The sequence below is a fragment of the Orcinus orca genome, chromosome 10 (genome assembly GCF_937001465.1).
Source record: "Orcinus orca chromosome 10, mOrcOrc1.1, whole genome shotgun sequence".
In the NCBI taxonomy this organism is placed as follows: Eukaryota; Metazoa; Chordata; class Mammalia; order Artiodactyla; family Delphinidae; genus Orcinus; species Orcinus orca.
This window is the reverse complement of record NC_064568.1, coordinates 102,034,167-102,058,106: the sequence shown is the minus strand read 5'-3', so window position 1 is coordinate 102,058,106 and position 23,940 is coordinate 102,034,167. Positions and strand designations below refer to the sequence as shown.

Below are 23,940 nucleotides of genomic sequence, written 5' to 3'. Positions count from 1 at the left end.
TAGCGCCCCGTCGGTGGCCCTGTGTCCTCCTCAGCTTTCACCACTGCTTCTGCAGGAGACACGCCTGCCCCCCACTCACCTGCCTTTCTCTCCTGTTCTCCAGGACACACAGGACCAGCCACTGCTACCGCATCACCTACCGCCACATGGAGCGCACGATGTCGCAGAGAGAGGTCGGGCGCGTCCACCAGGCCGTGCAGGAGGCGGCCGTGCGGCTGCTGGGCGTCGAGGGCAGGTTTTGATGTCGCCACCTCCCCGGCCGCGGCCCTCCCAGGGCCCCGGGTTTGCTGAACCAAAGAGAAAAAGATACTGTTTGTGGGCGGAGGCATCCGTAATCTTGTGATAAAATGGGTCAGTTTCAGGACTTTCAGAAGATAAAGGATTGCTCTTGAGAAGCTGTTGACATAGCATGTGTCTTTTATTTGGGAAAAGTGGGGGGAAGGAGCAATAATACGAGAGTTACCTTCTCTTCCTTTTAGAAATGCTTTGCCCGTTGGCGCGCGGCACAGTTAATTGGTCCCTGGCTTCTGTTAAAGTGTAAACAGCAGACGTGATTTCCTACCTGACAGGCTCTTGCCCCCGTGTAATGAGTGGAGCCACACAGAGGGACACACTCCAGACCGTAGAAGCTTTTCTCAATCGGCTCCCGTTCCTTTCTCCCTCCTTCTGCTCTGCAAAGGGCAGGCGGCAGACAGCGCGCAGATGAAATGCCAGGGATCCCTCAGAGGTGGAGGGAGTCCCATCTCTGAGCGCGCAGGGTTTTACTTCCTTTTCACAAAATGGGGCTTGGAGCCGGGGCTCTGGCCCCAGGATGTGGACAAAGCTGCCTCCGCCCCCCCACACACACCCCCAGAGGAGAGAGCGCGCCCCGGGGCTGGGTGGCACCCTGCACTCCAGGGCCAGGTCCTTGAAGCCCCGGAGAGTTTGTTTCCTGATGGAAGGCCTCTGCTTCCGGAGACGACCTTTATGGAGGAATACGGGGCTTTGATGTTCCCCTTTTGCCATCGCGAGCGCTTTGTGGTCTGCCTGCTTCCCTCCTGGCCAGTTTTCATAATCAGATTCCGTCCCCGGTGTGATGCTGGAGGCTGATGGAGGCCCGTGTGAGCTGGGATAAATATTTGATGAGCGCGGCCATTAGCAGCCCGCGGCGTGAGGGTGGGCAGCTGCTCCAACAGGAAGGAACGGCTGCAATGTCATTTCACCCTCCTACCCAGGCGGACGTGTCCCTTGGATTTTCAAGGGAATCGAGAGCTGCATCCCAGCCTCGCCAAGCTGCTGTCCAGGGTCCTGGGGCCACAGGCGCTGTTCCTGGAGAGGAGGGGTCTAATGCATAGCGTGATTGGGAATCTCTTCTCCAGGAGCATTTGCTAGCAGACCATTCCTGATCCAGCCTGGGGCTGCATTTCCAGAGACCCCTTTTATCCCCAAGACCCCTTAGGCATTCGCGGAAATCCTGGCGTAACACCCAGAAGACGTGGCACTGCCCCTCAGCCCACGCCCTGAGCGCGTATCTGTCAGATGCCGAGCACTGTGCTAGGGCCTGGGGGCAGCGCTGACATTCGGGGGGGCTCGCAGAGGGCTTTGCTGAACGTTCCTCTCGACACTCCATGAGATGTAGTCAACCTTCCCCTAAATTTTCCTGTGAGGCCAGAGGAGTCTCGGGCCCTAACCAGGAGCGCACCCGAGCCTGCTGCCTCCCAACGAAGACCCTGTAGCTAGACGGACTCGGGTGCGTTGCCAGGTCTGCGCCTCCCCCCTGCTCCCGGGACCCGTGTTCTGCGAGCCCCCAGCCGCGCGGGCTCGTGCGACCCCTGCCTCCGCTCTGGGTGTTGGCGCTCGTGCCACAGGTGGGCCCGCCCACCAGGGGGCCGAGGGGACATCCGGCTCTTCACTCTTCTCATGGGACTCCCGCAGGAGAATAAAGAGTGAAGAAGAAAAAAATAGGCCAGATAATGGCACCCCTGAGATGAACAGCACTCTGCAGCTCGGTGACAGACGAGGCCGTATAAATAGAGCGTGGTGGCCAACGCCAGTGCCACCCGCCGGGAGGCGCCCTCCCGTCCTTCGTGAGGCCGGGACAGGAATCTGCCTGCTGCAGAGGCTGCTCAGGTGTAGAACCCGGAACCTAAGAAGCTGCCAGTGACATCTGCTCTGGCGACGGACATCGGGAACCGGCTGGGGAAGGGGTGACCCCCGCACAGTGGCTCTCCCTACCCCACGTCTCAGCGGCCACATGGGGTCCTCTGTCCCCACGTCAGCTGTCCGGTCTCCGTGACGACCGTCATCGCTTGGACGGTGCTCGGCGGCTGCCAGGCAGGCCCTCCGTACGCATCCGCAGGGCACAGTAGAGGGAGGACACGTGACGGCGATGGTGGGGTTGACGGTGGCCGAGCCCCGCCCCCCTGGGTGTCCCGGGCACAGCGCACTGCGTGTGCTCAGCCACCTGAGTCTGGGCCACTGTTCCACGTGCAGTAGATGAGCCAGGAAAAGGTGGACGGGCCCAGCGTGCCCTCCTTCCATCCTCACGACCCCGGTGGTCCCGTTCTTCCCTCCACCCTCCAGGAGTGAGATCAACGTGCTCGGGGAGGTGCCGCAAAGCCAGGGCTGGAGGAGGCCTCTCTGACGTCCAAGCCTGTGCTCTTCACGTTGCCCCCAGCTACGCCCCCTGCACTTGCCCGGGCGCTCGGCCTACGATAGGCAGGGTGGGGATTCACTCTGGGCACCGCAAGGCAAAGGGGCCACCGCCGCGCTGCGGACGTCACCACCAGGACAGTGGCAACACCACTGCCCAGCCCTGGGACCCTCTCCACAAGGTGCTGGGGCGTGTGACATGGGCCCACAGGGCCAGCCGTGGGTTCGGTACCAAAACCGTTGGAAGGTCCTCTATCATCTGACGCTTCGAGTGGTCAATAGAGTTACACTTGCTGCTTCAGGACGGCAGGTCAGATTCAGGGCCACAGTCAGCTGGAAAGGTCAGCTGCTGAGCGACAGGAAAGTCCAGAACTGAACAATCTAAGACCCTGCGAGGGTAGTGCGTGCTCCCAGGAGGCTGCGTCCCAGCTCCCAGGAAGGTGGGGCAGCAGGAGGAAAGTTCTTCTTGCCCTCGGTGACCAGTTACTCGAGATCCTAGTGGCTCTGGTCTCCTAGATGGGCGTCTACAAAAGCCAACAACAGCAACACACACACCCAAAGCCGGTGCCCTGTTCAAAGGCAGGGGCTACAGACACTTGTACAGGCAGGAGACTGCCCGGCGTGGGCCCCTTGTCTGGCCCATTCCCAAGTCTGGGGCTGGTCTGGGGCGGGCGGATCAGGTGCCTCATGGAGCACTGGACCAGCCTAAACCCGGCTCTGCCATGGTGAGTCACTTAGCATCCCTGAGGCTAAACGTTCTCCGCTCTGAGATGGAGGTGATGACCCTCTTCTCTGTCCAGGGACCGAGTGTGGACGGCTCAGCAAGGAGGAAGAAGATTGTGTGTAAAACTCTTAAGCATCTCATTTTAGCCTCACACAGACTCTGAAACTTAACCACAGCACGTCCACCTAGGAGCTAAGAACATGAGGCCAAGGACCAGGCCCAGGGTCCTCCCATGAGCGGGAAACTGACCTAGGATTTAAGGCCCGCTCTCTGTAAGACCAAAGCCCGCGGTCTTCCTGCCGTGCCCTGTGTCTGCCAAGAAACGACACAGATGAGAACACAGTGGCCGTGCCTCGCCCTTTGCAGTCTCAGGTGTGAGATGGGGGGCGCCCTCCACAGCCTTTGCTCCCCAAGTGCAGGCCCGCACGTGCACATGTGTTTGTCTATTCGGACACAAGACTCAAAGAGGGCTTGGCCTGCACGCACTTCCAAAGGACGCGGGGAGACCAGGCCACATTGAGTTAAACAGGAGACTTCAAGGAGGGCATGTGAGGCTGGTTAAACTACAAGAATTGATCCAAGGAGGAAATCAGTTTAACCAGTGGGCTCAACACTAAAGCCGCACGTCCCAGCTGTGTCCCGGCTACACCCTGGGCCGTTGGAGCCCTCGGGCAGGACGGGTGCCCAGGGCTGTGTGCCGACCATGGCCTGCTGGCTGTGTAGTCGCCCTTCTCTCCCAAACAAGAAGGGCTTTCAGGACGCAGGTGTGTGAGACTGGCATTATTACAGAGGAAACTTTGAAATCTATTTTTAATGGCTTCGAATCTATTGAGTGACTCGTTTGAAGTCATCTATATTTTATTACTAATAAGAAACAACTAGGATGCGAAGCAAGTCAATGGAAAAAGGAAAGTCTTTCCGACAGGTGTGCTGGAGCAACTGGGTCCCCGTGTAAATCAACCCCGATGCCACACGCCACACAAAAATTAATTCAAGATGGAGCCTAAATATAGAAGCCCAAACCTTCCTATCAGGCCTAGAGAAGAGAATGTAAAGGACTGTCTTTGTGACCTTGGGTGGAGGCCGTGACTGCCTAGAGAGGACACAGAAAGAGCTAGTAAAGAAAAACAATGATCAACTGGACTTTTTCAAGATTTAAAACATCTGCTCTTTGAAACACGTCATTAAGAAAATGAATAGGGGGACTTCCCAGGCGGCCCAGTGGTTAAGAATCTGCCCTTCCACTGCAGGGGGCACAGGTTCGATCCCTGGCCGGGAGCTAAGATCCTGCATGCCGCGCGGTGTGGCCAGAAAAGAAAAGAAAAAAAGAATAGACAAACCACAGACTGGGAGGAAATATCGTGACACGTATGTTCAACAAAGGATTTATATCCAGAATATGCAAAGAATGCCTACAATTCGATAATAATTTTTTTAAAAATCTTTTGAAAAATGGGGGAAAGTCCTATAATTCAGTAATTTTTAAAAAAAGCTTTTTAAAAAATGAACAAGTACTTCACAAAAAAGAAGATTTATAAATGGCCAATAAGTTGGAAAGATGCTCAACATTATTAGTCATCAGGGCAACGCTTTCAGGACGTTGCAGAGCAGCCGGAACTCATCTGTAGGGGCAAAAAGCACCAGAGGTCGCCTGGGCCTGGGAAGAGATTGATGGAAAGGGGCCCACGGGAATGTTCTCTATCTTGATAGACGTGCAGGTTACGTGGACGGGTGCATTTGTCAAAACTCATCAAACTGTATGCTTTAAAATCTGTGCCTTTCGCTGTGCGTAAACTATACCACAAAGGAAAAGAGACCAATGACACGTGCTGCATCTCACATTTCCACGCATCTCACAGCACCACGGCTCCAAAGTGGAGACAGCAGCTCGGCGCCGAGGGAGCAGACATAGAGATGGGTGTAGAAGGGGCTCGGGGACTCTGCGGGCAAGATTATTCTTGAGTCGACCACACAGCTGGGGCAGGCAGCTCTCTCCAAGGAGAGTGGCCGCACGGGGGAGGAGACAGGGTGCAGCTGCAGGAACAATAATGTGAGATGGCGATTCCAGTCACTCGGGGGTTGTGATGAGGGTTGAATGGATTGAAGAGGGCAACACTCTCAGTTTTTAGCACGATATACTGACCATTACAAGTGAATCCGTATTTTTCTTAAAAACCCACGTTGGGAAAACGTTCTGGAGTTAGAAGGTGGGGATGATTGTTTGACTGTCTGAATACATGAAAATTCACTGAATTGTGTGCTTTGAAAGGGTGAATTTTGTGGGATGATAATTATATCTCAATAAAGCTGTTATAAAAAATGTTAAACATGCATTCACTATATGACCCGGCAACCCCTTCCTAAGGTGTTTCCCAAGTGCTTCATTTGAAGCACAGGATATTACTGAGTTGGGTGAACAAGGAAACCCAGGCAGAGGTGAAGGCAGCTCAGTCTGCCGTCCTCTCCTTCCCAGGGGTTTGGCCACTGAGAGCTGGGCCAGAGTGAGGCCTGGCGTACGTGCGGATGCTGTTAAGCTGGGGTGTTCCTCCATCCGCCTCTCCACGGGCGAGGGGCCGCTGGTACCTGACCTCCTCAGGAAGGCTCAGTGGGGGAGGGGCCGCTGGTACCTGACCTCCTCAGGAAGGCTCAGTGGACCTGCCCCCTGCTCTGTAACGTGTGGTTTCCCCACCAGGAGCACGAGAAATGCAGAGTCCCGGGCCCCTTCCTGGACCTGCTGAATGAGAGCCTGCATTTATCCAGGTCCCAGATGGGGGGGGGTGTGGTGTGTGTGTGTGTGTGTGTGTGTGTGTGTGTGTGTGTGTGTGTGTGTGTGTGTGTGTGTGTGTGTGTGTGTGTGTGTGTGTGTGTGTGTGTGTGTGTGTGTGTGTGTGTGTGTGTGTGTGTGTCACGTCCAGAGATGCTCTGAGCTGGAGCCGTGCGCTCCTTAGCCAGGAGGATTGAGGCTTCGCCAGGCTGCAAACGTCCCCCTTAGATCCTTGGGGCCCTGTTACGATTTGAAGGGTGTCCATCCTTCAAAAGGGACCTTGAAGTCCTACCCCAGCACCTCCAGGGCGAGACCCCATTTAGAGACGGGGTCCATGGAGACGCAATGATTAAGATTCCCACGATGCCTGGTGTCCTTATAAGAAGACAGCCATGTGAAGACAGACCACCAGAAGCTAAGAGAGGCAAGGAGGGACCCCCTACAGGAATCAGAGGGCGCATGGCCTGCCGATGGCTCTGGAAATGTGAGAGAACACTTTCTGTTGTTTTAGGCCACCCGGTCTGTGGGCGCCCTAGGAAGCAAATAGGGATCCCAAGACGGAGCAACCTCTTGTCCTTAGGACTCTGAAAAGACGGCCCCGCACGTGCCCGCGGAGGGAACCCCTAGTAAATGGGGGCTGCCGTGTCTTTGGCTGGAGGGAGGCCTTCAAGCCTCGCCTTCCCAGGAGGCTCGGTCTCTCTCGGCCTCAGTGCACCGGCCAGGCAGCCCCTTGGGCAGAACACCCGGAGGGCAGCGGTGTCCGAACTGGTAGCATGGCCTCAGGGCCCAGAACCCACGGCTGAGACGCAGGGGAGCCTCCCAGCTGGCTCTGAACTGAGGCAAAGCCAGCCAGGCCGGGCCCGGCTGCGCAGAGAGGGCCCGCGGGTGTGGATGCCCTCGACACCAGTGGCCAGAGGGGAGCGGTTCCCAGGTGCTCTCCCCGGTGGAGACAGGCTCCTGGGCCGCCCAGGGATCTGCCCCTCGGGGCAGGAGGAAGTGCAGGGCCCGACCAGCTCTCACTGCAGGGCCCCAGCGCAGGCTGTGCCCCAGGCCCTGCGGGCAGGGCGTCCCAGGCGGAGCTGCGAGGGGCTCTCACTGGGCCCCCAGCCAGGCTCTTCTCCGGTCGCCCAGGCGAGGGCGGTCCAGATGGTCACGGGGGAGTTGGAGGTGGTCCAGATAACGCCTGCAGCCCTTTCTCGTTCGCCCCGCCCTGCGAGGCCTCGGCCTGGGCAAGCAGCCCCTCCCTCCTCTCCTCCCCTCCCCCCTGCCCCTCTGGCCTGGATTAACTCAGACCCAGGTGATGAGAATGAAGCCGCGGCCCCGCCAGAGGGAAGCGCGTTGGGTCTGTCCACAGCCTCACCCCTTGGATGAGGGCTCAGCGCCTGGCGCCTCCCCAGCAAGGGCCGCAGCCAGCGCTCACGTCGCTGTGTGTCACTCACCGCCCGGCCTCCTCGCGGCAGGGCCTCCTCGCGGCACGGGGAGGCTGGCTACCTGAGCTCCTCTGTCCCCACGGGCAGAGCCCGGCTGAGGGAGAGGAAGCAGGGCCGGCCTCCCTGAAGCGGGCCCCGGGGCCGGCCGGCTCTGAGGTCACGCTGCGCTGTCCCAGTCTGGGTGCCCGCACGCAGGTGACCGGCCTCTTCTGTGCCGGCCCCTCCAGCAGGCTCTCGGCAGCGTTCACTGGCTGTTCAACCCAGGCCGGGAGAGAGTCTGTTAACTCTTGGACTGATGCCGTGTGTGGGCCTCAGGACCTGAAAAATACTGTTGAATGGGGTCACTTAAAGCACGTTTTCAAGAAAACACAGGAGGTTTAACAAAATGGTTAAAAACTTGGGTTTTGGAGCCAGGCAGAGGTAAGCTCAAATGTGGGCTCCTCGAGAACACCTCTTGGCCTCGCGGTGCACATCTGCAGGATGGGACAGTCCGTGTTGCAAGGACTACGTGACACCACGTATGGGAAAGCTGCTAGCATGGGGCCTGGTAAGTAGACAGTGAAAGGGAAAAAGGAGATCTGGTTGTGGGTTCAGAGAAGGCCACACTCCCAGCTAAAGGGATTGCGAGGTCTGGGAAGCTTCTGGAAAAATGTGGTGTCACATGGCGCTATCTTGGAAGGTCTGGACTCAAAGGAACCTTAGAGATTGTTTGTCCGGTGGCTCCATTTTAGAGATGAATTGCTGAGGCCCAGAGAAGTAAAATGACTTGTATTAGTTGGATGAAGAACCAATGGAGACTGACTAGACAATTCTCTCATTGTACAACAAGTCTGGAGGAAGCAGGGCTGGTTCCGTGGTCCAGTGTCGTCACTGAGACCCCAGCCTCTTCCTCCTGCTCTGCCAGCTGCAGCAGGTGGGCGATGTCTTCCCCTCATGGCTACAACGTGGCTGCAAGAACACCAGCCAGCATATCTCCACACAGCCTCCAAGAGCAGGAATGGAGAGGGCAAGGGATCTCAGTTTCTCCTCACAAATTTCTTTTTCTCATAGAGAAAATATTTCTCAGCCTTCCCTTCAAGTCTCATTGGCCAGGAGTGGTTCACAGGCCCACACTCCAGCTTTTTTAAGACCTGGGAAAGGAAGTGTCTGTCATTTCCAGCCTCTATTGTAGGAAAAGAGGCTCTACCAAAAAAATAAGGGGGATGGGGATGCTATTTCATAGGCAACCAACAGTGTCTCCCAGACTGGCCCAAAGTCATCCAGCTACTTGCCAGCCAGACCCCTGCAGGGCCCAGGATAGAACACTTGGCTCCAGGCCCAGCGTCGTTTCCAGATGTCTCCTCCTGTATTTTGCTGCCTCCTTGGTAAGCAAGGCCTTTAGAAATGGCGTGCAGTGAAGGGCCCTGTGAAGGGCAGCTAGTCTCTGGCCAGAGGACTAGGGAAGCTGAAGCTTGGAGTCCAAACTGAGCAGAGCGCTTGGAGGCCGGGCTGGGGAAGCATAGGGAGCCGCTCAGCCCGGAACTTCCCCAGGCTTCCTTCCCACTGGGCCCGCCCCTCAAGACCCTTCTGCCTGGACATTTGTCAAAGAGGGTGGCGACATGCATTGGAGGATTAATCAGACGGGGACACTGGTATTCGCGACGCGAGAGCTTTTTGCCCTCAGGAGCTGGCTCTTCACCAGTATGTTTACTCGCTGGCAGGTGCCTGTCCTCGCGTGTTTAAGTCCTTTACAGATGTTAATTTTTTGTGTGTCTGTAAGGATGGTTCTGGAGGTGGCAACGATGCTTTCCAGACAGGTGGACGGACTGGTTCAAAGTCACGTAGGAGCCTGGTGTTCTGGCTCCCTGGGACTTACCACGTTTGTTGGCAGGGACACTGCGTGTCGCCAGAAATCAAAATGCTAAGCTCTCTGTCACTCTTTCAAGCCAAATGTCAAGAAAGCAATTATGGAAGAGCCAAAGGCTTGGAGGCAGGGAAGAGCCAGCCCCACCTGGGGGCTGCACGTGGCTGGGCCCAGGCTTCCAGAAAGCTGGTGGGGATGTGCCGGAAAGGGCAGGAGCCGTGGCTACCTTAGACGCTGAGGAGTGATGTGGCCACAGGTGTGCAAGCAAAGAGCAGAAGAACATACGGCGGCCAGGGGAGCAGGGGGAACTGCCGGGGAGCCCAGCGGCGGGCCCTGTGGAAGCAACGCAGACGGGAGGCTGGAAAGAGAGGAAGCGCCTGGGGCCTGGTGGGACCAGCCGACGATGACGGTGAATGGCGGATTTTTTTTTAATTTATTTTTTTTAATTTTAATTTTTTTAATTTTATTTATTTTTGGCCGTGTTGGGTCTTCGTTGCTGTGCGCGGGCTTTCTCCAGTCGCAGCGAGCGGGGGCTGCTCTTCATTGCAGTGCGTGGGCTTCTCGCTGCGGTGGCTTCTCTTGTTGCAGAGCACAGGCTCTAGGCGCGCGGGCTTCAGTAATTGTGGCTTATGGGCTCAGTAGTTGTGGCACGCAGGCATAGTTGCTCTGCGGCATGTGGAATCTTCCTGGACCAGGACTCAAACCCACGTCCCCGGCATTGGCAGGCGGATTCTTAACCACTGCGCCACCAGTCCATCTCTGGGATGGAGGGACAGCAGCAGAGGGGTCTGGAGGGATGGAGCTGTCCTGGGCCTTCCCCATTTGCAGGATCTCTTGTCTCTGATGATGCTGAGATGCTGGCAGAGGCCAGACTGCACCACAGCCTCCAGAAGAAAGGCATCTCTCGCCTACCCCTGTCGTGGGTCAGAATCACAGGCCAGCACAGAGAGTCGCCCCTTCTTGGGAGGGAGGAGGGGACTGAGGCCCTCACAGCCGTGGTCACTTGCGTGCAGTCCAAAGTGTCAACAGCACATCCCAGACCAGACCCAGAGCGCTGGGTGCCCGGCCAAGGCCGATGCTTTCATGAATTGTTTAACCCCCGAGAAACACATTCATGATGTTTCTCCCCAAGGACCCCATGTTTTAAGAGATTCTCATCTACCAAACAGCTGCATTTACCAAGCAATAATTTATTCATTTTCTCATTTTTAAAATTAATCAAAGATACACGTAACTGCCAGCCAGGGTCTCTGATCAGCAGGACACAACCTTATTACCACCCCGGGCTGATTTAATTCCTGCCCAAAGCAAAGACACTTGACATTTTAGGCAGCCTGAGCAGCCTCGCTGGGGGAACGTGGAGGTTTTCACTTCGCTGTGTGAAATGTTCACAACAGCTTCCAGACCCTTGTCACTGATGCGTGGAGCCTGGGACCCCTATTGGGAATCACTGCATGGTTTCGGCAGGAAATAAGGCACGAAGGGAATCTCACCGTCCCAAAGTCTGGCCACTAAACCGCTGAAGGGTTTGTGGCCTGGATCAAGCCCCTGCCCGCCAGGAGCCTCGGGCAAACCACTCTCTCTCCCCGAGCCTCAGTATTCCCATCCGTAAGATGGGAATGAGATAGTAGTCAGGGTTCTTAGCTGCCCATTTTCTTAAGTACAAAAGAATGTATTAAAAGGATGCTGAGGGAAACAGTCTGGCTGTTCCTCAAAGCGTCAACATAGAACTACCGCATGACCCAGCAATTCCACTCCTGGGACTGGACCCAAAAGAATTGAAACAAAGAATTGAAACAAAAACTTGTGCACGAATCCTCACAACAGCTCTATTCACAGTAGACGAAAGTTGGGAACAACCAAATGTCCATCAACGAGTGAATGGTTACACAAAGTGTGGTCTATACGTACAATGGAATACTATTCAGCCCTAAAAAGGAGTGACGTTCTGACAACACGCTGCAGCAGGGATGAACCTTGACAGCACTATGCTGAGGGGAAGAAGCCGGACACAAAAGGCCACAGAGAGTATGATTCCACCTGTGTGAAATGTCCAGAATGTGCAGGTCCATAGAGACAGGATGCAGATCAGTGGTTGCCAGGCGCTGGGCGTGGAGGGGTGGAAAGTGGTTGCTTAGCAGGTACAGGTTTCCATTTGGGGGGATGAAAAATTCTAGCATTCAAGGACGGTGACGGTTACACAACCTCAAGGAAGAGCTTAATGCCACTGAATTGTGCACTTGACAATGGCGAAGATGGTAAATGCTGTGTTATGTGTATTTTACCACAATAAAAGTAGTGTACAGACAGTGAGATGCAAATATATATGTATGCTGGCTAAGTTGCAGGGTGGCGGGACCTCTGGGAGCCACGCCTGCAGCCTCGCCGTGGGTACACAGACACAGACACGCCAGCCACTGGCCCTGCCCTCCCGGGCTCTCCATCTCCTGCAGCCACTCCGGCCTCAAGTCCCTGGGACTCTGCGCAGATGTGTCTGATGGGGGAGGCTGGGTCACATCCCCGGGGTGCTGCCAGGAAGGCTGAGGCAGCTCAGAATGCCAGCTGTCTACAGCAGAGGACACGTGGAAAGGACCTGGCCGGGGCATGAAATGCTGGTACAGGTCCTTCCTCCTGTGACGCATCCAGAAGGAAACAGGTCACAAAGGAAACACTGCTCTTTAAAGGGCTTCTGGAGCGAGGCCACCTTCCCCTCCCTTACCAGCCCTTCTGAACACACACACACACACACACCCCGCCCAATTCACGCAGCAGAGACAATTGCTCCTTCTCCGTCCCATTCAGGGCTTTCTCCCTTTGGACAAGGTGACAACAGCCGCTGGTCCTTTATCCAGTGGACACCCTCCCTGGCTTTAGTTTTCTGTGATTCACTTTGCAGTTTAACACACGGACCCTATCACTTAGAAGCCAAATGACAGTGAGATGGTGCCCAGGTGGGGCGAGAGCTGTGGGACCCGCTCTGCCCTCCGTGCTGGGAGACAAAACCCCTGTCTGCGTTTGTCCCAACCCGTCCATTCACCCACCTGGTGGGGAAGACGCGGCACCTCCAATCTCTGCTACAGACAAGGCGAGAGGGAAATGAGCAAAACCGATGGATGGGATCAGAGTCGGGTTTTTTTAAAGAAAAAACATTTAGTACAATTTTAAACTTTCAGGAAAGTTGCAAACATAGTACAAGGAACTCCCATATAGCTTTTACTCTGATTGGCCACTCGTTTACGTTTTATCCCATTTACTTATCCACCCCGCCTCTCTCTTCTCTCGACTACTTCATTTTACCTGTAAATAGTCCAGGGTATCTAATCAAACTCAAGCCTGTGCTTAGTCCCCTCATAGCTCCCATCACAAACCACACATATTTATTTGTCGATTTGTCATCCTACTTCCCTCCCGCTAGAATGTCAGCCCCACGAAGGCAGCCGTGTCATTGTCACACACCCACGACCGTGCGGGCACACGAGATAAACGCCTAACCACAATCTGCTAAACTAAGCACAGGCATGAAACAGAGCGACAGGGTCCCCCTTTAGGTTTACGGGCCAGGAAGGTCTCTGCAGGGTTGATATTTAAACCGAGACCCAAAGGTGAGAAGCTGCTGTTGAGTGGAAGACGCTGTGAGCCTGGGCAAAGGCAGAGATGAGGTGATTGGGGACCAACAGATGATCAGCAAGGCTCGTAGTGGAGGGGACGGGGTGGCAGGTGACGGTGAGATGCAGCCGAGGAGGAGGGCGTGCACCAGTCTTCCGTGTGGCCTTGTAGCCAGGTGAAGGGTCGGACTTCAACCTCAGAGAAAGGGACGGCCCTGGAAAGGTTTAAGTGGGTGAGTGCCGCCTTGCGTGGAATGGATTGGAGGGGGGCCCATGTGGGAGTGGGGAGACCAGCTGGAGGAGCCTGCAGTCATGTTGGCTGGAGACCGTGGTGCCTGGGACCAGGGTAGAGAGGGAGGGAGGGAGGGAGGGAGGGAGAAGTGGACAGATTGGACACGGATTGATTGGATGCAAAGAAGAAGGGGAGGGCGGCACCCAGGACGACGGCCCCTGGGTTTCGTGGCTCGGGCAGCTGGGGGCTGGTGGAGAGGCAGCACGGGGTTGTGGACTCTGGGGGGTGTCCAAGAAAAAGCGCACAGAGTGAAACAGGTAAGGAAGGCTTTATTCAGACTATGGCCATAGGCGGGAGAGGGTGAGTTTAACAGGGGCAGCCGGGGATTTATAGCCAGTGGGGAGGGCAGAGTGACGGGGTCAGTGAGTGGAAAGTTACCAAGAGGAACTTGGTTAGGTGTCAAGGGTTGGGGGACTCTTGCTAAAATGGCTTGGCCAGCATCCTGACAGCCTGGGCTCTGCCAGCTAAGGTCAGCAGGCCAAGAAGAAGGTTCAGGAGAACCCGACTAAAGTTTGATCGGGGGGGAGTCCTCGTCACAGGGAGGGCTTGGGGCATCTGTTCTGGCTGAGTCATGTCCAAGACGATATGTCCAGGGTGCAGCTCGGGATGTAAATCTGGAAGCAGAGGCGAGGTCCTGGCTGGATGCACGAATCTGACCATCGCTGAAACGCCGGCCTGGGAGCACCCAGCATCACTGAGCTCTCAGACCTGTGATGGACTCTGACGGATGAGCGCCAGCTGGAACTTCTACATCCTGAGAGCTAAGCTCGCCGATGCCGCAGCCTCCCCCGCCCCCAGGGAGCAGAACTGGCCACTCTCCTCCCGGGACTCAGGGTCCTCAGCGCCTGAAGGCAGGTGGAGGCTTCATAAGGGCCCGGTCCCTTGTAAGGAAAGAGGATTCCCGTGCTCCCCAGTGTTGACTGAAAATACTTCTGCTGTAATGATACCTAAATATATATGATTATCAAACTACATATAAATGCCTCCTGCTTAGAGCTATGATGCAATTATCAACCCACGGTGAAGTGAAGAAGGAAAAGCACAGCCCGTACATCCCCACCCTCAACTGACCCCACTTGGAGAAACACGGGAGAGGTGAGCTCTGACATCCCTTCCAGTCCTAACAAGCGATGACTTTCTGAGCCTACGGTGCTGAGGGAAGGGCCGTGATTATGCAGCAACAGTAGAGAGGCTCAATCAGAGAATGGTTACCTCGAGACCCAGAGGTCACGTGGAAGGTAGCCTCCAATAGACAGATAGGTAATAAAAAATTAGCATTTTACCTAGAGGAACGTAAACGAAATAAGGGTGGCGAGAAGAGCAATGTCAGTGCTCTGGTGAAGAGACGTCTTTTTCCAGATTTGAAAAAGCTCAACTTTTATCTTCCTTGACTCACTTGGCCACATACATAAGAGGTTTTTTTTTTTTTAATTAAAAACTGGTAAGAAACCTTTTCTAAGTTATGATGCTGTTTTATATTTTAAGAAGTTAAGGGTGCTATTCATTTTATTAATTAGAAAAGCAGGGGAAATCATGCTTAAGGCTTCTCACCTAACACCTCAACTAATAGTATTTTGTACATTCCTTCTAGCCCTCTCTTGTGTGTACATATTTTATCTGCTGTGTGTGTGATTTTGTATTCTTTGAAGATGTAAGATTGTGATATGTGTTTTTCTCTATTGCCAGGTAGTGTTAATTATAATTTTGTTGACTCCATTTTTATCCATTTCTTGTATATACTACACGTTGCATAGTCATCCTCCTATGATTTCCTATGCAAGTTGCCGTCCATCTGTCACCCGTATAAAAAACGCTGCTGTGAACATCTTCAGACCCACAGCTTTTTCTGTCTTGTGGATTAGTGCATTGGGCTAGATTCCCAGGTGGGAATTTCTGGGTCGAAGGGTACAATTTTATTTCCAAAATCATTTCTGATGATCTAAACAAAGACGTGAGGATAAAACGGATAAAACGGGGGAAAGGCAGATTTGCAACAGACACCAAGAGCAGATTTAGAAATCCCGAGGGAGAAGCAGGGGCTGTATCAGCAGGCAGAGACGGTCCTGCGAACGCAGGGGTGTTGGCGCTGTCTTTTGCAAGCTTCCTCGCTGCCTCCAGGCAAGGATACTGAGAGCCTGGCCGCAAGAGCAGTTCAGGAATGCACGGATCAGATCCTCCAGGCAGGGAGATGCAGCCGCTCTAAGTCTCCCGTTACCAAGGCGACCTTCACTTTTCCCCTCTTTTCTAGGTTAGTGGTTCTGAATCTGTGCTGGATGGTTGGAGAGAATTAGTTCAAAAAAGGGGAGAAGTAAAGAAAATGGCTTTAAAAGACAATTTAATGGTTAAGCTGAGGAATCGGCACCGAGCACGATGCAGAGAAACCTTCTGGTTCGTTCCTGGTTCTGTGTGATTTCATGGTTTGATCTTTTCTGTGCAGTGAATTTATTTCCTTTTTCCCTTAATAAAACAGAACCACCAGCGTGCTCCACTGCGTCTAATCACATGCAGCCTGTGGAGTGTCAAAGGCCCCTGTCCCAACGGGAAAAGCACGGAGGCATAATAAGATGATGATGACAGCCAGGGAGGAATTAAGAACAAGGCGTCTCGAACTCACACGCCCGATGCTGGCATGACGTGTTGCCGCGGGGATGCACAGGGCCTGGGAGCACGTGGCTCCCGCAGCTGGCAGGAAGCCTGGAAACTTCCAGAGCCCTTCTCCCTGCGCTGGCTTTTCGCAGCCTTAAAAGCCAGCCTGGTGGGTCCCTTCCGGTCCCCGGGTACCCGTGTGCAAGCCAGGCGCCTGGGATGCTGCTGCCTCTTCCCGGGGCGTGTCTGCAATTTGCAGTCACGAGGAGGCACAGCCTGAGCTGCGGCTTTGGGCTCAAGAGACACAGCGGGCAGAATCCACCCCTGCGTGAGGTGTGGCAAGTGTGCCTCGTGGCCCACGGACCGGACGACCTTCCGTGTCACATTTTCCCCAATGCAGTTTCTAACCCTGAGCTTGCGCGCTGGCAGATGGGGCGTGTGACTATGCTGGTCCCCAGGGCTCCGTCCCTCCCAGCCCCCGGGTTTAACACAGCGCTGATGTGCGGGCGTCCATCTGGTCCTCGGGCGTCACACACCCAGGCTGCTGCTGAGAGCAGGTGCCACTGCTCCACTGTCGCACCAGAGGCGGAGAATCCGTGTGCTGCCTGCGGCGCATCGGGCCAGACACCCCCCGCGGCTCTTTCCTTTCTGGGGTTTGTCCTCTCGGAGAGGCAGGACTGTGTTACGACGGCAGAAGTGGCTGGGCACCTCTTTTAAGCCTGCGTGATCATTTATGTTTCTTCAAGGTGCTTAAGTTCCCTTTCCCCAAGTATTTAGGGTTTCCTACAAAATAAAAAAGCCAGAAGGGAGATCCGGTGATGGCAGAGGTAGACCCCACCACATGCTCCCCCGAGGGCATCAAACACAACAGCTGCTGACTTGCTTGAAGTGGGGAGGGGAGCAGAAGAGGCAGATCCTGGAAGACCCCTCCCTCTCCCCTCTCCTCCCTCTCCCCTCCCCTCCCCCTCCCTCCCCTCCCCCTCCCCCTCCCCCCCCTCCCCTCCCCCCAAATAGCACTCTACCAAATGATCTCTTAAAGTCCTTGCATCCTTGTGAAGAAATTGTGCTTCTCATGCAAGTGCCCCATCACCTCTCAGTAAGACGCGACCTGCATCTCTGTCCCAAGTTGATTCTCCAGTATTAACCTCCACCAGCAAGGTGGCACCTGGCTGTGTAGGTGGCATTCTCTCCTGCTGCCCTAGGGGTGGCGAGGTGAGCATGGACACTGGGTGGATTGGAGTTCTCCCAGCAGACGGCCGAGTCTCAGTTAGGGACAGGAGGAGAGGCAGGCCCGCTACCTGGCAATGACCCAGCTGGGGGGGTGGGGTGGCGGGGGCCCATGTGGCAGCTGACATCCTTCTCTGCTCTACAAGGAAAGCAAACATTGGCCGGGGGGCCTGGAGCCGGGAGGAGGGCCTCCCCAGGGGGAGGGGAGGGGGCGGGAGGCGTGGATTGGGCGCCTGCAACAGTCAGGAAGGAGTCGGCTATGCTGCCCACCCGAAGTTACACGAGGCCCTTCAAGGACGGTCCTGGCTTTGCGATCGGCCAGCTGCCACCTGCAGCTGCCTGCAGGCCTCCGTGTTAAAGTTTCCAACTGAATCCAGTAATGTATTAAAAAGAAAAAAAAGACATCATGACCAAGTTGGGCTTCTCCAGGGAATCCAGAGCTGGTTTAACATTAGGAAATCTGTTAAGATGATGGACCACATTGAAAGACGGAAGAAGACCTGTCCTAGAATGCTCATAGTACCGCTTCTTTAGATGTTCGTCAGTAAAACAATGGATTCACGGATTGTGATGTATTCACATAGGGAGTACTATGCAGCCATGAAAAATGCAGGAGACACATGCGTGAATCTCAAAAATGTAATGTCGAATAAGGAAAGCAAATTGCAGAAGAATACATATGCTGAGATTCATTTATAATAAATATAAAACATGGAAATGATCCTATATCCTGTGTAGAGATGCATGTATACGTAGTAACCATGTGAAGCAAAGCATGGCAATTGTAAGGTCTGATTTCACGGTTTACCTGTTCATGGGGAGCTGATACCATGAGAGCTTCAAACATACGGGCAACGGTTTATCTCTTTAATCAGATGGTGGATGCACAGTAGTGTATTGAATTATCCTATAGACATTGTGTACATCTTGAATAGTTCACAGTACAGTCATATAAATTCTGAATTCGCTATGAAATGAAAAAGAGAAACAGGGAAGCAGTAACGGGGACTCCTATCTAGATTAAATTTTGATCTATGAAGACGCATCAGTAAGAATTTGGGGAGAAAGGAAAATGTCATTTGAGGATTCCTGGTGTTGGGCATATATGCATGTACTATAGACTTTAGAAGAAAGGCTTAAGAAGTATATATAGAGAATTGCCATGATCGAGAACCAAGTTTAAAGTTTAAACTGGATATTCAAGTCCAAGGGAGGAAAAGGCAAACCAGGTAACCCCACACAGTCCCTCTAAGGCCACTGTCCCCTGAAGGCGTCCCGGTTGAGCCGGGGGCCCTGGGCTCAGCTTTTCCAAGGCCCTTTGCAGAAGACGGAGGCAGGGGCGTCGACACAGAGAAGGGAAAGAGAGGCGGGGACCTATGGGAGGAGGGTCAGGAAGGTTGAGCCCCAGAGGAAGCTGATGCTAACATGAGGCTGGAGACCCAGACGCCCCTGCCGAGCAGACGGGCGCAGGGAGGCCCAGGCGCCTGCTCACAGAGCCCAGGGGTCACCCTGCTTCCGGGGGGCCAAGGACCAGAGATGTCAACAGGCCTCTGCTGCTGCCCCAAGGGAACTGAGGACCGGTGAGCGGACAGCCGCTTTCAGGAGATTCAGACCTAAAGTGAGGCAGGGATCACAGACCACGTGATAACTGGGGGCCAGGAGGGGCCGTTGTGTTTCCAAAAAAAGGGATTTTCACAAACTTGGTTTCAATTCCCTGTAGAACCCTTCCTCCCTCTTTTCCCTTTCTTCTTGCTTTCTTTCAATAGACACTTTTTTTAAATTGAAGATACAGGGGTTCCCCATATACACCCCAACCCCACAATGCACAGCCTGCTCCACCGTCGGTCTCCCCACCATGCGTGCATCTGTTTCAGTTGATGAACTTACACTGACATGTCATTATCACGCAGAGTCCTGTAGTGTGCACCGGGTTCACTGCTGGTGTTGTACATTCTGCGGCTTTGGACAAATGTATAATGACATGTGTCCCCCATTACAGTCTCATACAGAGTAGATTTGCTGCCCTAAAAATCCTCTGTGCTCTGCCTGTTTATGTCTCCCTCCCCCCAGCCACAGGCAACCGTCAATCCTTTTACTGTCTCTAGCTCTGCCTTTTCCAGAATGTCATACAGTTGGAATCATACAGCGTGTAGCGTTTTCAGGTTGGCTTCTTTCACTCAGTCACATGCGTTAAAGATTCCTCCACGTCTTTTCGTGGCTTGATAGCTCATTTGTTTTTACAGCTGAATAGTATCCCGTTGCCTGGCTGGACCACAGTTCATTTATCCGTTCACCTATTGGAGGACATCTTGGCTGTCTCTAAGTTTGGGCGATTATGAATAAAGATGCTGTTAACGTCTGTGTTCAGGTGTTTGGGTGGACCTACGTTTTCAGCACCGTTGGGTAAACACCTTTCTTCTTCCCCTTCCTCTGTCCTCTTTCCCTCCTTCCTTCCTCCCACCCTCCTTCCTTTTATTAGCATTTCCTGTATCTAGAAAACTGTAGGTACCAACCGTATCCCTCTCATGGCCTTGCATTGTCAGTTGCACTTCAAGCACGTCTTGGTCCCTCAATTATAGATCAAGTGTTATTTTTCTTCCCCTCTCCAGGCCTGGCCTGGTGCAGTCGTGAAATCCTGTTTCAGGATATGTTTAGTGAGTGAAAGAATGGACACCCCTCAGGGGATGACGCTGTCCCCGCTCCCTGAGGTCTTAATGAACAGAACCATGAATGGGACCGACCACCTGCCCTTCCTCCGCCCTCAGGCCTCTTGGAGGGGACCCGGTGTGGCGAGCTAGAGGCTGCGTCTCTCGCCAGGGGTCACCACTGGGGAGTGGCAGCCATGTCACTGGTCAGATCCGCCCGGGGAGGGGCAGGCAGCGCTCCGTGACAAGCCCGGGAGTGGGAATTTCATCCCGCGAGGAAAGCCCCACAGACTCCAGGCCAGGGCACCGCCTTTCAGAAGGACAGAAAGTGAGAAAAAGCCTGGAGGGTGGAGGAGAGCAGCAGGCAGGTGGGGGCCAAGCCTCAGGTGAGTGATGGAGCCCAGAGTCAGGCGGGTGCTGGGGGCGGAGACCTGGGAGAGGACTCAGAGATGTTGCCAGGGGTGGAGTCCACGGGGCTCGGAGGCTATGACGGCCTGTCCTGGCTTGGGTGACTCGCGGCGGGAGGGGTGGCTGGGGGCGGGGAAGGCACGGAGGCCAGTTCTGGACGTTGTAGGGTCTAAGAGCCTATGGGGCGTCTGGGTAGAGTGGTGGCTAGTGTTGTGTGTGGGTCAACTGGACGGAGCCTCAGTGCCCAGATATTTGATCCAACATTATTCTGGTGTGTCTACGAGGGTGTCTCTGGATGAGCTGCCCCTTGAACTGCTAGACTGAGTAAAGCAGACTGCCCGCACCCTGGTATGGGTGGGCCTTGCCGAAGCAGTTGAAGACCTGACGAGCACGAAGCCTTGGCCTCTTGCCTGAGCTGGGACGTGCTCTCCTGCCCGCAGGCCGGAACAGCGGCACCGGCTGTCCTGGGTACCAGCTGCAGACCCTGGGACTGTTCAGTCTCAGCAGCTGTGGTACTGGGTTCAGGCGTGAAGGCTGTGGGAGAGGAAGGATGTTCTGCTTCTGCTACCCGTGAGCCTGAGCCCACAGCCCCCACCTGGATGAGGCTGGTGGCCCTACCTTGGCCGCACAGACCTGAACTCCTCTGCATTTCAGACAGGTAGATGCAGAGACTGATTCTCATTCACTCACTCACCCATTCATTCATTCATCCATTCATCAATTATGATCGTAAAAGAGTCCAGGGAAACGCGTAGGGGCTTTGCCATTTTTGCCACCTCAGGACGTTTTCATAATTTCTAGCTTTTTCCATTCATCTGCTTAAAAAAGATGTTAACACTCACAAGATGACGTATATAAAGTGCCTGGCACACAGCAGATGCCCAGTGAATCGTTCTTGTTAATACTGGTACTTCTGTGCCGCACCTGAGAATACGAAGATGGATTAAGCGCAGCCCCGTTCTCAGAATGCCTACATTCTGTGAAGTGTTACGTTTCTTTCCAGCAGATGTCGTGAGAGCAGGCATGTCTTGGAGGAGGTGCAGTGGCATCTGGCCAGGGGTCCAGCCCTCCCGGAGCTGTCCACCCTCCGTGGGAGCAGAGCACCCAGCCCTGAAAGCACTGGGATGGGGTTGCGTGGGGTGAGCCCTGCCCCAGGGCTGGCTGGCCTTCCCCTTCTCCCTGGTCCACCCACTGGTCAGGCGCCTGAGCCTTCTGGGCTGCGCCTCAGCTCCGCCCCCCGTGGACACCTGGCTTTGCACAAAAGGGCAGGAGAAGAGGGATGAGTCTGGTTCCTGGTCCCACTGAAGCGTGCCTGAAAGCCCATGGATCTGAGACGGAAGGAAATGAAGGCATCGCTGCCTCCCCGACTCTAAAAGAGCAAATGTTTGGGAATGCGGGCGCCAGAACGAAGCTGCCTGCACTGCCGTCCCAGCCCCTGTTCAGCTCAAGTCACACATGTGCTAAGAGGCTTTCAGCTCCAGGCGGCTGGTAGACATCGGCTGACAGATTTGGGATCTGATAAGAGACTGTTGATTTCATCCATGTGTGTGATGTCGGAGATGAATTTTAACAGTTAAAATGGGGAAAGGAGAAAAAGAGCTCTAGACCGTTGCCAGGTTTGCAACACTGGCTGTTTCTTCTAACGGATTTCTTGAAACTGTCGACTCTCCACGTTGGAGGCGCTTGTGTGTAACGGTGGGTTGTTACCATGTGCCGTCTGGGGAAGCCGAAAGGGGTGCATAGAGCAGAAAAGGAGCTGTCCGTGGGCGGGGAGGGTGGCCCTTTGCAACTGAGAGCCCCACCCTCCTCCGGGTCCCTGTCCCTTCCTGCACACACAGTCGGTGCCCTGGGCAGGCCAGGAGCTGTCAAAGCCTGCAGGGCTCTCTCCTGAGGAATACCAAGGGATTCTAGCCCAAGGGGTCTACCCATCGAACCAGGGATTTAAAAATGATTATTAGCTGTCCTCTGCAAAAGCGAGACGCCAAAACCAAAGTTCCCTTTCCCGGGGAACTCTGATGAGACACTTCAAAGTTTATATATTTAAATTTAACATCAAAGGATTGGTTGTCTTGGAAGCCACTCAGACACGCATCGTGCAGCCCCAAAGAATGACTGCATCTGCAGTGCGAATGGTGGACACCGGTGGCCTCGACCACCAACTGCCCTGGGTCTTGACTTCTCTGCAAGTTGCATTTGGTTGAACACAGACCCTGTTCCCCCCACCGGCCAGGGGCAGGTCAGGAAAATAAGGATTCCTTAAATCCAGAAAACTCTATGCAGTTTCAAGGGGTTTCCACCCCACCCCCGACAGAAACTTCTGCCATGCCTGACCTGGGAGGACAGTGGTGAAACACCGGGTGCAGAACTCTAGGTGACGCTGAGCGGGGGTGGCTCCTCTGATGGGCGGTTCTCAGTGTCGTCGGAGACCGGCCGAGGCTTTTCCCGCCAAAGGCACTTGGCCTCCATGCCAGCCAGCCACAGACAGTCCGCTTTTAACTTTTTTTTTTTTTTTTTGGCGGTACGCGGGCCTCTCACCGCTGTGGCCTCTCCCGTTGCGGAGCACAGGCTCCGGACACGCAGGCTCAGCGGCCATGGCTCACGGGCCCAGCCGCTCCGCGACACGTGGGATCTTCCCGGACCGGGGCATGAACCCGTGTCCCCTGCATCGGCAGGCGGACTCCCAACCACTGCGCCACCAGGGAAGCCCAGACAGTCCGCTTTTATCCATACGTACTGGATTAGAGTCTCTAAAAATATGTCACTCCTCTGTTTTAACAATGGAAAGTTCAATACAGTGAATCACATGAGAAGACTCTTGCCCACGTTAAGTTATGCAACTTAAAAATTTTTTTTTATATTTTAAGAAGAGTTTTAGGTTCACAGCAAAGCTAAGGGGAAGGTACAGAGATTTCCCCTATACTCCTGTCCCCACTTATGCTCTGCCCTGCCCCCCACCATCAGTATCCCCAGCTGAGTCGTGCGTTTGTCACGATGGATGGACCTCCACAGACACGTGATCATCACGCAGAGTCCATGGTTTACAGTAAGGCCACTCTTGGTGTCGTACATGCTAGGATTTGGACAAGTGTATAATGACACGTATCCGCCATTACAGTGTCATACAGAGTAGTTTTACGGCCTTAAAAATCCTCTACCTATTCACCCCTCCCTCCCCGCAATTCCCGACAACCACTGATCTTTTTACTGTCTCCATAGTTCCGCCTTTTCCAGAACGTCATACAGCTGTGTGTAGCCTTTTCAGATGGGCTTCTTTCCCTTAGTCATATGCATTGAAGTTTCCTCCGTGCCTTTTCATAGCTTGATAGCTTATTTGTTTTTAGTGCCAAGTAATATTCCATCGGCTGCATGGACCACAGTTTATCCGTTCACCTCCTGGAGGACATCTTGGTTGCTTCCGAGTTTGGCACTTTAGCAATAAAGCGGCTCTAAACCTCCGCGTGCAGGATGTTTCCGTGTGGACCTACGTTTTCAGCTCCTCTGCGTTGCAAATGCCAAGGAGCGCGATTGCTGGAAGTTATGTGATTGTCGTTTGGGAGCATTTAAATGCCCGGTGAGCATTTAAAAACAAATCCCTGTGCCCACCACAGACCCCAGGCCATTGAAATCGGACTCAGGGAGCGTGGAGCTTGAACTGGAGTTAGACCAACCTGTCGGGTGAACATGCCAGGCGCTGAGGTTGAGAATCGCTCATTCACGTGCTGACACCAGATTCTTGAGTTTCCATGGATTTCTGGCCAGCCTCGACATGTAGAAAAAGACGTGCA

At 54.3% G+C, this 23,940-nt stretch overlaps 1 protein-coding gene across 3 annotated transcripts in view; it reads left to right on the top strand.

The window, feature by feature from the left end:
• Positions 1–4,724, top strand: part of FARS2 (phenylalanyl-tRNA synthetase 2, mitochondrial) — a 396,095-nt gene extending 391,371 nt beyond the window's left edge. For all 3 annotated transcript variants that reach the window (XM_049715580.1, XM_049715578.1, XM_049715577.1), the window contains one exon: positions 104–4,724. In XM_049715580.1, coding sequence (XP_049571537.1) covers positions 104–242 — 139 coding nt within the window. In that variant the 3' untranslated portion in view covers positions 243–4,724. The remainder of the gene's footprint in view (positions 1–103) is intronic.
• Positions 4,725–23,940: the final 19,216 nt, after the last annotated feature.